General features: G+C 38.6%; 1 protein-coding gene and 1 pseudogene across 7 annotated transcripts in view; both read left to right on the plus strand.

Moving 5' to 3' along the window:
* KATNAL1 (katanin catalytic subunit A1 like 1) overlaps positions 1 to 13,272 on the plus strand; it is a 101,945-nt gene that overhangs the window by 13,784 nt on the left and 74,889 nt on the right. For all 7 annotated transcript variants that reach the window (XM_086714312.1, XM_086714327.1, XM_086714302.1 and 4 more), the window contains 2 exons: positions 9,052 to 9,227; positions 11,217 to 11,377. In XM_086714312.1, coding sequence (XP_086570438.1) covers positions 9,066 to 9,227; positions 11,217 to 11,377 — 323 coding nt within the window. In that variant the 5' untranslated portion in view covers positions 9,052 to 9,065. The remainder of the gene's footprint in view (positions 1 to 9,051; positions 9,228 to 11,216; positions 11,378 to 13,272) is intronic.
* LOC147584855 (M-phase-specific PLK1-interacting protein pseudogene) lies at positions 4,445 to 9,042 on the plus strand (annotated as a pseudogene).

A 13,272-nucleotide genomic window follows, 5' to 3' on the forward strand; every position in this document is an offset into this window, starting at 1 on the left:
TCAGCGTCAGTCTCCGGTGGGTATGCAGTTACCGGGCGTGGAGGGGCGTGGCTTGGTGTAGGGGGTACCGCCTCCCCTCTGGACCCGCTGTCCCTTCCCTGAAGCCCCACCCTGTTGGTGGTGGGGAGAAAAATGGCGACCCCTCAGTTTTCCTGCCCCGACCGGTGTCCCAAACCACTCAGTTTAGGCCAGCCTCACTGTGCCGCGGGGCGAACGAGGCAGTTTGTCCCTCTCTGCCGACTCCCGCGCCTCCCTGGGGCTCAGCTGGGATTGAAACCCGCGATGCCTTCAAGGGGCTCTCTCCTAGTGCCCCCGGTTCCGCCAATATATGGCCTCTGGCTGGCGGTCGCAGGCAGTCTTTGTCCTTTGAATGGTTATATTCCTTCTTCCCACAGCACTCCAGAGAGAGGATTGCTTTCTCCTACTGTGGACTACAGCTCTGAACTAGTTACCGAGCAGGCTCCCCTCCTCCCCAGGTGTGCAAACTGGACAGCTGGCCCATCTGGAGAACGCCCCACAGTTAGAGACTGGATCCTTCTCCATCCCTGGTCCATGGTAATTCTCCTGTCCAGATGCAGCTCTACACTTTCACAGCCTCTCTTTCTCTTCCTTTCCTTACTCTGCAGAAGGGGATCCCTCCCCTTCCGGCCTACGCACCCATTTTCTCTCTCCCAGTTCACAATCACGCACCGGTGGCCTGCCAGGTTGTCCCATTGTCTCTGCCACTCTGCAGCCCGGACTCTTGGAATTCAAAGTCCTTTGGCCTCAACACTGCTGTGTTTGAGGGACAAGGGAACTTTGGGTCCCCTGTTTCTCCACCACGTTGGATCTTTCCCCCACATAGACCCATTTCAAATACATCATCAACAATTTTAGAAAGCTTGGATCAAGGAGAAGATCCTACAAACTTGCAGAAAGGGGGAAAAAACAGGTGATCTATAAAGGGTCAGGAATTTGAATGACTTCAGTCTTCCCAACTTAATTGAAGCTAGACGGCAATAAAGCAGTGCCTTCAAAATTCTGAAGGAAAATTATTTCCAAACTAGAATTCAGTAGCTAATCAAACTATGACAAACGTACGAGGGTAGAATAAAGGTAGAATAAAATCTCAAAAACTCTACCTCCCATCTATGGAAAGAAAATGTGCTTTATAAAAGTAAGGGAGTAAACCAAGAAAGAGAAAGACATGTGTTAGACACACACACAAAAGATTCAACATAGAAGAGGAAGGGGGCTCCCCAGGTTGAAAGCTGATACGAAGTTGAACAGCCTTGAAAAGTAGGTATTGTCTCTTCCTCCAGAGCAAAGGTTGGGCTTGCTTATAGCCCGGAGGAAAGAATATCTTCCTTTGGAACAAGACCTGCATATGCTGTTCAATATAATAGGTTGGGTTCCCTAACTGAGGATTCTTCTGTAATGCAACCTACTGTACATAAAGATGTCAGCTGACTCATCATGCCCTGTGGGAACTGGGGCTTGAGGACCTGGTGCCCCCTCCCCCCTCCATACCTTGGGTTGGGTTGTCTTCTGAAAGTTTTATAGTTTTAACTTATGTTTAGGTCATCAATTCATTTTGAGATGATTTTTGTATGTGATGTGAGATAAGAGCGGAGGTTCAGGTTCCTTTTGCATATGGATATCTGGTTGTTTCAGCACCCCTTTTCGAAAAAAAAATTTGTCCTTGTTGGCTTGTCTTGAGAACTTTGTCAGAAATTAATTGGCCATATAGGTATGGATCTTTTTCTGGACTGTCTAATTTGTTCCATTGGTCTGTGAGTCTGTCTGTATGCCAATCCCACACTGTCTTCATTGCTGCAACTTTATAGTAAATCTTGGAAACAGACAGTATAAGTTGTCTTACGTTACTCTTTTGCTAACCCGTTTTGGCTATTCTATTCCCTTTGTATTTCCATGTAAATTTTGAAATCAGCTTGTCACTTTTTACAAGAAAGGCTGCTGGAATTTTGATGGCGATTGTATTGACTCTATGGCTCACTTTCAAGAGAATTGACATCTTACCTACATTGAACGTTTTAGTTCATTAATGTGTGAACATACATATGTCCATTAATGTAGGTCATCCTTAACTTCTCTTAGCAATATTTGGTGGTTTTCCATGTTACATTCTTGAATGTATTTTGTTAAATTTATCCCTGAATATTTCATATTTTTTGGTGATTTTGTTTTTTAACTTTTGTTTTCAATTATTGTTAGTATGTAGAAAGGCAATTGATTTTTTTTTTTATATTGACCTTGTGTCCTGCAGCATAATAACTTCTGAGTTACAAAATAAATTTTGAGTTACAAAACTCACTAATTCTAGTAGCTGTTGTAGATTCCCTAGGATTTTCTACATTAGTAATCAGGTTGTATATGAATAAAAGCAACTTTACTTCTTTTCCAATCTGTATGCCTTTTATTTTTTTTTCCCGCCTATTGCAGTGGTTAGAATCTCTAGTTCTAATGTAGAATAGAAGGAATGAGAGCAAATATACTGGGCTTGTTATTTCTTGATCTTTGGGGAGAGCATTTAGTCTTTCACAATAAATATGATTTTAGATGTAAGGATTTCGTGAATACTCTATTGGGCTGAGGAAATTCTCTTCTTAGTTTGCTAAAAGTTCTTATGAATGGTGTTGATTTTTTGTCAGAGCTTTTTATGCCTCTATTGAGATGATCATACATTTCATTTCTAGTCTCTTAAAATCCTGTTGATTGGTTTTTAATATAAACCATCTTGAATTTTTGGTATTGACCCTTCTTTGGTCATAATGGATTATCCTTTTTATGCATTTGACTACCTAGAATTTAAAGATTTTTGTATTTGTGTTCCTGAAGGATATTGCTATGTAAATTTCTTTTCTTATAATGTCTAGTTTTGCTATCAGGATAATGCTGCCCTTAAAGTAGGAGTTGGAAATTTTTCTGCTTCTTTTTTCTTTCTTTCCTTTTAAAATTTATTTATTTATTTATTTATTTATTTATTTATTTATTTATTTATTTATTTTATTTTAGAGAGAGATGAGCAGGGAAGAGGGGCAGAGGGAGAGAGAGAATCTTACGCATCAGGCTCCTTTCTCAGCATGAAGCTCAGTGAGGGGTTTGATCCCATGACCCTGGGATCATGACCTGAGCTGAAATCAAGAGTTGGATGCTCAACCAATTGAGTCACCCAGGTGCCCCATGCCTTTTCTTTTTTCTGAGAATTTGTTTAGAATTGTTTTTATTTTTTCCTTTAATGCTTTGGGAGAATTCACGAGTGAAGCCATTTGGATCTGGAGGGTTTTTTTGTTTGTTTTTTGGGGGAAGATTTTAAATTTCAAATTGAGTATCACTGGTTGATGTAGGACTATTCAGATTAATCACTCTGTTTCTTCTTGAGTAAGCTTTGGTATTTTGTGACCTTTATAGCATTTGCATATTTTATTAAGCCCTCGTTTGCCTTTTAATATCTCTAAAGTTTGTAGTGCTAGCCCCTCCATTATTTCTGATTTTGTTAATCTTGTTTTCTCTCTCCCTTTCTCGGTCAATATTACTAGAGATATATTCATTATGATGGTACTTCTGAAGAACCAGCTTGGCTACATTCAAACTTTTTTATTCTTCTATTTCTATCTTATTGATTTCTGCTCTTTATTATGCTCTTTTACTTCCTTGCTGTTTAATTTGCTTGTATTTTTCTGGATTCTTAAGATAGAAGTGGAAAGCAGGACTCAGCAAAATACAATCTAGGGGCCGTATCCAGACTGCCACTTGTCTTTGAATGGCTTATGAACTGAGAATGGTTTTTGCATTTTTTTAATGGTTAAAAAAGTCAAAAGAAGAATACTGTTTTGTGACGTGTGGAAATTAAATGAAATTCTGTTATCAGTGTCCATAAATAAAGGTCTATTTGAACACAGGCACACATGCTTGTTTACATATTCTTTATGGCTGCTTTTGTGAGCTTGAGTCATTGGGACTGAGATTTTGTGACATTCTCACTGTTTTGCACTACTTGGGTGCACTATAATCACTGTTTCAAGTACCCTGTATATCATTGTATTGTGACATTCTACTTTATTATCAGCACGTACCCATCGTGTTGAAACAAAAGATGAGAAAAATGGACTTGACATGTTATACTTTTATTTTTATTAAAAAAATTTTTTTAATGTTTATTTGAGAGAGAGAGAGAGAGAGAGAAACAAGAGTGTGAGCAGGGGAGGGGCAGAGAGAGAGGGAGACACAGAATCCAAAGCAGGCTCCAGGCTCCGAGCTGTCAGCACAGAGCCGGATGTTGGGTTTGAACCCACGAACTGTGAGATCATGACCTGAGCTGAAGTCAGACACTTAACCTACTGAACCACCCAGGGGCCCCTATTATTATTATTATTTTTTTAATCTTAATTTTTTATTTTAGAGAGAGTGAGAGCATACCAAATGGGGAAGAGGGGCAGAGGGAGAAAGAGGGAGAATCCTAAGCTCAGCGATGTGAGGCTTGATCCCACAACCCGTGGAGTCTCGTGAGATCATGACCTGAGCCGAAATTAAGAGTCAGACGCTCAACTGGCTAAGCCACCCAGCTGCTCCAACATGTTATACTTCTAAAGTACACTAAAGTATACATTATCAAATTAGATGACAAAGCATTGATTATTATGCGGTGAGACTATAGCTGTGCTAAGGAAATACAGTATATGCTGACATTACCAGACTAATCAGTCATCACAATATTCCCAACTCACAGGAAAACAATGGCCAGACAAATTAGAAAATTGAAAAAGGAATATCTTAGCCACAGCAGAATTTCTTCACAGAATTATTAAAAATGAAAATCAGACTGTGCCCAGATTAAGTTTCCGAGTATTTCATTTGTTAGTCAAGTAAGGAAGTCATTTACTACTGATGGTGCCTTAACTAAATCGCCTTTGATTGTAGTAGCCAAAGAAATGTGTCTGGAGAGAATAAACTTGTTTAAAGCTATTAGCCTTTTGGCAAGAACAGTTGCTGCAAGGGTTGAGAACATTAGTAATCAATTAAAAAACAAAGCGAATGATTTTGAGTGGTTTTCCCTGGCTTTTGCGGATTGGCAGAGGTTACCAATACAGCTCAGTTATTGTTATTCAAGAAGTCAAGTCAAAGCTTGAAGTTTTTGAAGAATTAGTTTTAATGATAGTGCTCACGGAATAACTGCTGACAAAAATATTTACAAAAAGTTCAGAAAACACTAATTTTGTATGACCCGAGAGGTGGGATCTGTTAAGATGCATTACAATTGATGGAAGTAAAAATATGTCTCTAACAGAAAACGGCTTAGGTGAGCAAATTTACGAAACTGTGGAAATGTAAAGTGGCTAAAATATAGGGTTATTTATTGTATTTATCAGCAGGTATTTTGCAGAGAACATTTGAGTGTAGCATGAAATACAGAACTGGTCGTGTTGCTCCTGTGGACTTAGTCATTGTTAGCTGCGTGAATTTTGATCAGAAGTAGAAGCCGAAAACCCTGACTTGCCCCACCACATTGCAGTTCAGTGGCCTAGTAGTAACAGTAAAATTCTATTCCAGTCTTTTGAGGTCTGGGCTGATTTGAGATCTTTCCGAATGAGAAGAACTGCTCTCAACCACTGTGCTTGAACACCGAATGGCTTTGGAAGTCAGTTTTTGCTGCACTTGGTCATGTTTCTTAAAGTATTCAACCTAAAATTATAAGCCAAACCGTGCTTATATGCAAAATGAAAAGTGATTTCGATGCCAGCTAGTGTTGTTTGAATCACAAATAACATTAAGCTGTTTTAGATAGCTTTGCAGGCCGTCAGAAGTTAAGGTAAAGAAAACAAAGTCGCCGTTCCCACTCAGGGTTGCAGTAGACGTATTTTCTGAGCTCGGTCTCAGACTTTGATGTGAGTGCAAAGGAAACGACCCTATTACAAAATCCGTTTCGCTGTGTGGTTGAGGCATTTGCACCCACCTTACCCTCCGATTGGAGGTGATTGATCTGCAGTGGAAGGACATACTGAAAGATGAAAGACAAATATTAAGAGAAGAATTAAGTCTGTAGGTATCTTCCAAACAATGAATATGCTGAATTGAAATCGTGTGTATGTGACGGCCTGGCACCTTTCAGGGTAAAAAGACACTTTCAAACGTGAAATACATACATTCTTATTTAGAAAGTAGCATTACCATATGAACGTTTGCAGTTGATTTTGATTATAGGGAACGCTAATTTTTAATCTCAACTAAGTGAAATATTATCCCCCCAAAAGAACTTCATTCTTACTAGGAGACTGGTTTTATAACAAGTTGCACTCAACGGTTATTACTATAACCTACAATGTTTACTGTCTGATTCTTTATACAAAAAGTTTGCTGACCCCTGCTTTACATCAAGATATTGGTTTTTATTTTGAGAGAGAGAGAGAGAGCATTCGGGAGTAGGGAGAACAGAAGTAGAGAGAATCATGGGGCTCTATCTCATGACCATGAGATCATGACCTGAGCTGAAATCAAGAGTTGGATGCTTAACTGATTGAGCCACCCAGGCGGCCCCTACATGAAGATATTTTTATCCTGCATAGTTGTGTGACAGCACATATTAGCAGAATTAATGCTTTTAAAAGAAAATAATATATGGAACAGCTTTTTTTTTTTTTTTCCTTACCGGACTTACTAATTACAGCTCATTCAGTATGAGATCTTGTTGCTTTGTGTTAATGTTCTAGTTTGAAGAAGAGGCTTTGCCCGGTTGCCCTGTGTTCTGTGGCTAGATCTGTTAAATGCTGAAGTTTCTGACTGTGCAAAGCTAGTGTACCTTTTGTTGTGGTGTAATTCTAAAGTAACACAGATGCTGCCTTCAAGGAACTTATGCTGGGGGAAGGGACTAATAATCAAAACACATAAAGGAAACAGCTTTATTTCTAAGAATGTACTGGAGTCCGTTGAAATGCCTAGAACTAGATGTGCTTAATTTTGAGGAGGGGTTTTTGAGCTCCTTAAGAATAGATAAGACGTAGAGAGAAAGCCAAGCTCACACCAGAATGTAATTGCCTCAGAAAGGCGTGGAGAAATACTTTGATGTTCTCTACCAAGTGGATCTTTTGGTTTACTGTTTTGGGAAATAAGCTGGGCAATTTGGACTTCTCCAGGATGCCGTTCGTCTATATCTCTGAACTCCCCCCAATTTGTAGTCTTTAGTGGCAAGTGACTTGGCATTTAGAGCCCTTGGATGATTCTGGGAGACTTTTGGGAAGCCAGGAAGAAAAGCTAGAATTACCGGGCCCGAGAGCTTTGGTAGAAACCAGAAGGTCAGACGATGTTCTTCCTAGCATCTGTAGAAGGGGAAAGAAAAATGATAGTTATTTGCACAGACAGGAAGCTATAGAGAATGATGAGATCATAGAAGATTACAATTTGAGGAGCAAAAGGGGCTCAGGTAGTTTCATTCACAGGTTTTTGCTTAGATTTCAGTTGTATGGGACAATTAAATACATATAAACGATGCATGGACCACACTGCAAGCTGTTCCTTTAAAATGTCTTCCTTAAGTGTGACTTTTTGGGGGAGAGCATGGCAGTGAGGTCTTCATCGTCGTCTCCTGATATGCACCGACAGAATTTTTGACCCCGACTGCTCCCTACCCTGGCGTGGGTGTAGGAGGTTGGGGTAGTTTGAGCAGCTTCCGCGTTACCCCGCTTGGAGGCGAACCGCGGCCGCCCTCCCCTCGGGACCTTACGGGAATCCGCCACACACGCCACCATTCTGCCCCGATCAAGGATCAAGGCCCAAAGGGAGCAGCCACCCTCCGCGACAGGGCGGCAGCTTCCGGGGGGGGGGTGGGGGGGGCGGGGGGTGGGAGGCTGATTTGGGTCTCCATTCCCTGGCGTCCCCTGGCGGCTGCCCTCACTCCTTATTCCAAGTACCCCGCGGGGTCCCAGCAGCGATTTGGCTATTCCCCCACGGGAACAGCAGCCTCACCCCCAGGGTTCTCCAAGGACATCTACACCATTTGGATCGTGGTAGAGAAAAAAGAATGTCTAATGAGTTGGAAAGTTATTTCAAGCCTTCAATGCTTGAAGACCCTTGGGCTGGCCTAGAACCAGCATCTGTAGTGGCCAGTAACCAACAGTACAGTAATACTCAAACAAACGAAGATCCTTTAGTGAACCTTTTTGAAATTCACCCAGAAGTTTCTTGTGACAGGAACATCTTGGACAAAACTTTTACTTGGGTAATTGAATTGAACCCTAAGATGGCGACCAAATAATTAGTTGAGTCTTCTTGGTATTTTACATCACATCAAGTACTGTTGATAATAGAGAAGACATACGGTAGAATCATTTGCAATATTTAGCTCTTTGGAAGTGCCTACCACCTTTTCGAAGATTGACAGTTTCCAGATATTTAACGTTCATGGTTATATAATGGATATTTGTCTTTTCAATAGCTTTTCCAGGGTTTTAAAATAAAACATTTTGTCTTTCCAAAAAGAAAAAGAAAGTACGACCTTTTGTTTGGGGGGCCAAAATGTTTTAGGGAGAACTAATTTCTGCAGTTATATGTTTCTACATCATCAAAAATAAATTGAATAAAATCAAGTCCATTTTTATGGTAATTACAGCTTGTGGTAATTATAAACGAGCAAGGAAAACTAGTGTCCAATTTATGTACCTGTAACATAAACCAGTAGTTCAGAGCTGTGTAATTTCTGTGTTATCTTCTTGGGTGTTCTTTTATGATCTCCTTTGTGCTTCCAAAATTAGAAACTCTGCTCAGTATTATAAGATGCATTCAGATAACCTCAAAGAATGAGAGAACCATTTTGACTTTGAAAGTACTTTTAAGCAGATACTTTTTTTTTTAATTTAATTTTTTTTTTTTTTCTGTTAACACAGTGCCGGATGTGGGGTTGGAACCCACGATCCGTGAGATTATGACCTGAGCTAAAGTCGGATGCTCAACCGACTGAGCCACCCAGGCGCCCCCAAGCAGATATTTTAAAGAATAAGAAAAAATGTTCTAAAGTTGGTGCTGAAAACTTAATAAGAAGACCTTATGTGTTCTCTTTAGTTCTCTTCAAGAAAATGAATTTGGCTGAGATTTGTGACAATGCAAAGAAAGGAAGAGAATTTGCACTTCTTGGAAACTATGACTCATCAATGGTATATTACCAGGGCGTGATACAGCAGATTCAGAGACATTGCCAATCAGTCAGAGACCCGGCTGTCAAAGGCAAATGGCAACAGGTAAGACACGCTCAGGTGAGGGTAATAGTTTATTATACTTGAGAGACCAGAGTTGGACCGTTGGAGGACTGTTAGTTGGAGTATAGACTGTTGGACTATTAGTTAGAGGTTTTGTAAATAGTTGTTTCTTATTTGTCTGAATACTGAAATGTATTTAAAATGTACTCTGAATAATTTTGTCTTGCCTGGTGAATATTTTTGATAATACCTTTCATGAGGCATATTTTGCAGATACTTAATTGTCATGGAATCTACTCGTAATTTTTTTAATTTTCATGATCAGTCACCTAGTTGTGTGTGTTTATAAATTTTTGATATAAGGTATTTATACTCACCCTTTTCCCTTTCATTTTTACATGGAGTTTTGACCCATTTCACAAAACTTTTCCTTTAAGAAAGTTTCCTCTTTCTTAAAAGAGTATTTTGAAAGACTCCCTACAAATACAAAGGAATCAATAATCTAATAAAGCTAATATATTTGCTGTGTCTTTTGACTGTACAACTTGATTATATAATAGTACAGTTAATAAAAACTTGAATTAGAATTTCCCCACTTAGTTTTAAAACTTAAAATCCTTTTAAAGTTAAAAGTACAAAGTCAAGCATTTCTTTGAAGTTTCTATTTAATGTACTAATGCCTTTCAAGTGTTTCTTCTAATTTTTCCATGTCAGAAATTGATATTTCACTAAGGTTTCAGGGTAAATTTGACTTATTTTCTGACTTAAGTGTTACCAAATTATGTTGAGTGAGAACAATATACTTGCTTTAACTCCAGTTGAAATTTGTAGTTGTGTTCTATCCTGCACAGTAGCCACAGGCAAGAGTGGTTTATTAATCTAGCACGGAAATATTTTTGACAATTCCTTAATTGTGTTAAATAGTGACCATTTCTATTCATTTATTTTTACGGTTCATTTCCCTTAGGTTCTGTAATTTTATTTCTCCAAGTATATAATAGCATATATTAGCAGTTGAATTGTATCTAGATTTTTCTTTTCTCTACAGTAAAGTATACTTTCTGGTCAGAAAACAAATTAGAGTTGTTAAAAGGAATTTATGAATATAATTTTCAATCTGTTATCTATTTGCCTTTGAAAATTAGTTTGGTCTCAAAGTTTGAAAACACAAGAAGTTCCATGTAGTAGGAACTCAGTGAAGTTTTTTAAATGAGGGAAAAAATCTTGCCTTTGAATTCAAAGTGAACTTTATCCAACACTTGAAAGAATTTAAACAAGGCCAGAAGAATTCAGGTTTTAGGTGAAAGAGAATGTAAATAAAAATCGGAGGGGCGTCTGGGTGACTCAGTCGGGTAAGCGTCCTACTTCGGCTCAGGTCTTGATCTCACGGTTAGTGAGTTCAAGCCCCACATCTGGCTCTCTGCTGTCAGCACAGAGCCCACTTCGGATCCTCTTTCCCCATCTCTTTCTGCCCCTCCCATGCTCGTTCTCTCTTTCTCTCTCAAAATAAATAAATAAACTTAAAAAAAAATGGAACTGGGTAATGCTTAGTATTACACCATTTCAGGTTTTCAGATGCTCGTAATAGGCATTTCATACTTAGTGATATTCGGAGTTAGCATTTCCTAATGCTGGTGAAAATTCTGGCTGATAGTATTCTGGAAGCTATTTTACAAATATATTAAAAGGATTTAGCATAACATTTTAGATTTCGGGGAATGGTTACCTTGTTACTGCCTTACTGCTTGTTTTAAATTCTATTAATGGTCATCACGTTCACTGGTAGAAATAGAGTTCCATTTTGAAAAAATCATGACTACTTCCCTTACAAAAAGGTGCATAATGTCTTTTTTCAGTCCAATCCCTGCCCTCTATCTATATTACTTTACATGGTTCTTTGTTTTTTTAATGTTTTAATGATTCATTTTGCATACTTTGATATTGAGAAAACTTGCATTCAGTAGCAATTTGTTATTTGCCATTCATGTAAACCGTAAACAGTTTCTAGCGTAAAGATTATTTCCTTTTAAGGTTCGGCAGGAATTACTGGAAGAATATGAACAAGTTAAAAGTATTGTCAGCACTTTGGAAAGTTTTAAAATTGACAAGCCCCCAGATTTCCCTGTGTCCTGTCAAGATGAGCCATTTAGAGATCCTGCTGTTTGGCCGCCTCCTGTACCTGCAGAACACAGGTAAATGGGACCTTGTAGTTTCTTTGGGTACTTTTATAGGTAACTGATATTCCGAATGCAGAGAGCGAAGCTTTATTTAAACAAAGTATGGAAAATATTTTGGGGGTATGTAAATTTAATACTTGTTTACAATTTTCGCACCTCTCCGTTTATAGAGAGTTTATATTTGATGTAGAATAGAAGTAAATCATTTGTCATATATCTTGCTTTTAGAATGTTTGACTACTCTAATCATAACAATGGAAATCTGCTAGTCCTAAAATTTACCAGTTAAGTGAGTGAGGTCTTTTAGATTTCCTATCAGCATCAAAGCCTGGATGGCTTTTTTGTTTTAAAACTTTTTTTTTGCTTTAGAAGATTCTGACAGCTTTAGATGAAATGTGGACCGATTGGATTCATCTGGTTGGGCCTGCAGCCAGTTTCCAGAATCATAATGTAGAAGGAACCTTATCATTCCTTAAAAGTTAAAGGTCAGGTTCCCCAGTGTGGTCTATAATACTCTAAATTTTATCTCCCTGGTGCCCAGCCTACGCATCATCTACATTAAACCCGTCTAGTCTTGTTTTTTCCTGTCTTTTTGTCTTTGCCCAGTTTGTTTTCTTCAGGGGATTCCCATAATCCCCATCTGAGCAATTCATATTCATTGTTCGAGTCTCAGCTCAACTGTGTTTTCTCTCTGCAGCCTTTCTCAGTTTGCTTAAGCACAGCAGTTTGTTCATAGCAGTTAGCACATTGCATTTCTTTGTCTCTTCACAAAATTAGGAGCTTTGCTAGGGCAAGGGCCATGTTTTTATTTTCTCAAAACGAGTTATGAACAACAGACTTCTGTTGCTAAAACAGTGTTCGATACATAGTAGGCATTCAACCGACATTGAATGAATAATTCCATTAATTTCACAAGTGAGGAAATTGAGACCTGAGAGACCCTCACCTATAAGCTGAGCTAGACCAGGATCTGAGTTTAGGTCTTTCTGGCTTTCCGATTGTGAAGTGCTGTTGTGACCAGAGTGTTGCGTCATACAAAATAAGTTTCCTTTCGGTCAGTAGCTGTGATCATGTGTTTAACTTGTTGATCTCAGAATTTTCTAAAAGCATTTAAAAAACTGTGAAAAGTGGTTAATTTACTCCTTCAGGGTTTTTTCCACAGACTTGCAGATAATTTTAGGATTCCCATCATAAGAACACTAGATGATGATTCTTCTCTAAAGTCTGCAACAACGTAGCCCTTTTTGCAGATGTAACCACTCGCAGGTGTTTTGGATTAAGATAACCCTTATCTCTCCAAAGTCAACATTTCAGGAGTCATAGGGTTGTTACCATGGAAGTCCCAAAGTAAGTACCGAAAAAAAGAAATAATGGCATTTTGATTGATCAGCACTTGAAGATTTTATGTATGTATGTGTAACAAAATACCTCAGTCTTTTTCTGAAAGGCATTAATTCAGAAATATACTTCTAGTTTACAGCTAAAAGCTGAAAATAACCTTATTTAGGTATGTTAAAATGTAACATTATAGAAGCTAAGGCATAGAATGTGTTGATTTGAGATATGTATATATATGGCAGTTTGATTACCATGATAGCATTAGCTTCCACCTCCATCGTGTCACATAATTGTCTTTCGTGTTTGTCTGTGTGGGGGGGAGCAATTGAGATTTAGTCTCTTAGCACCTTCCAAAATTGTAATACAGTATTGTTGTATATTACCTCTATGCTGTATGTTAGGTTTCCAGGACTTATTTATCTACTGGTTGCAAGTTTGTACCCTTAAGCATCCTCCCAATTCTCAGCCCCTGGTGTTTAACTCTCTGTTGTTACAGTTTTGGTTTTTACAGAGTCCAGGTATAAGTGATATCATACAGTGTTTGCCTTTTTCTGTGTGACTTATCTCACTTA

Source organism: Puma concolor, chromosome A1 (assembly GCF_028749965.1).
Source record: "Puma concolor isolate L17-30 chromosome A1, mPumCon1.1.hap2, whole genome shotgun sequence".
Taxonomy (NCBI): domain Eukaryota; kingdom Metazoa; phylum Chordata; class Mammalia; order Carnivora; family Felidae; genus Puma; species Puma concolor.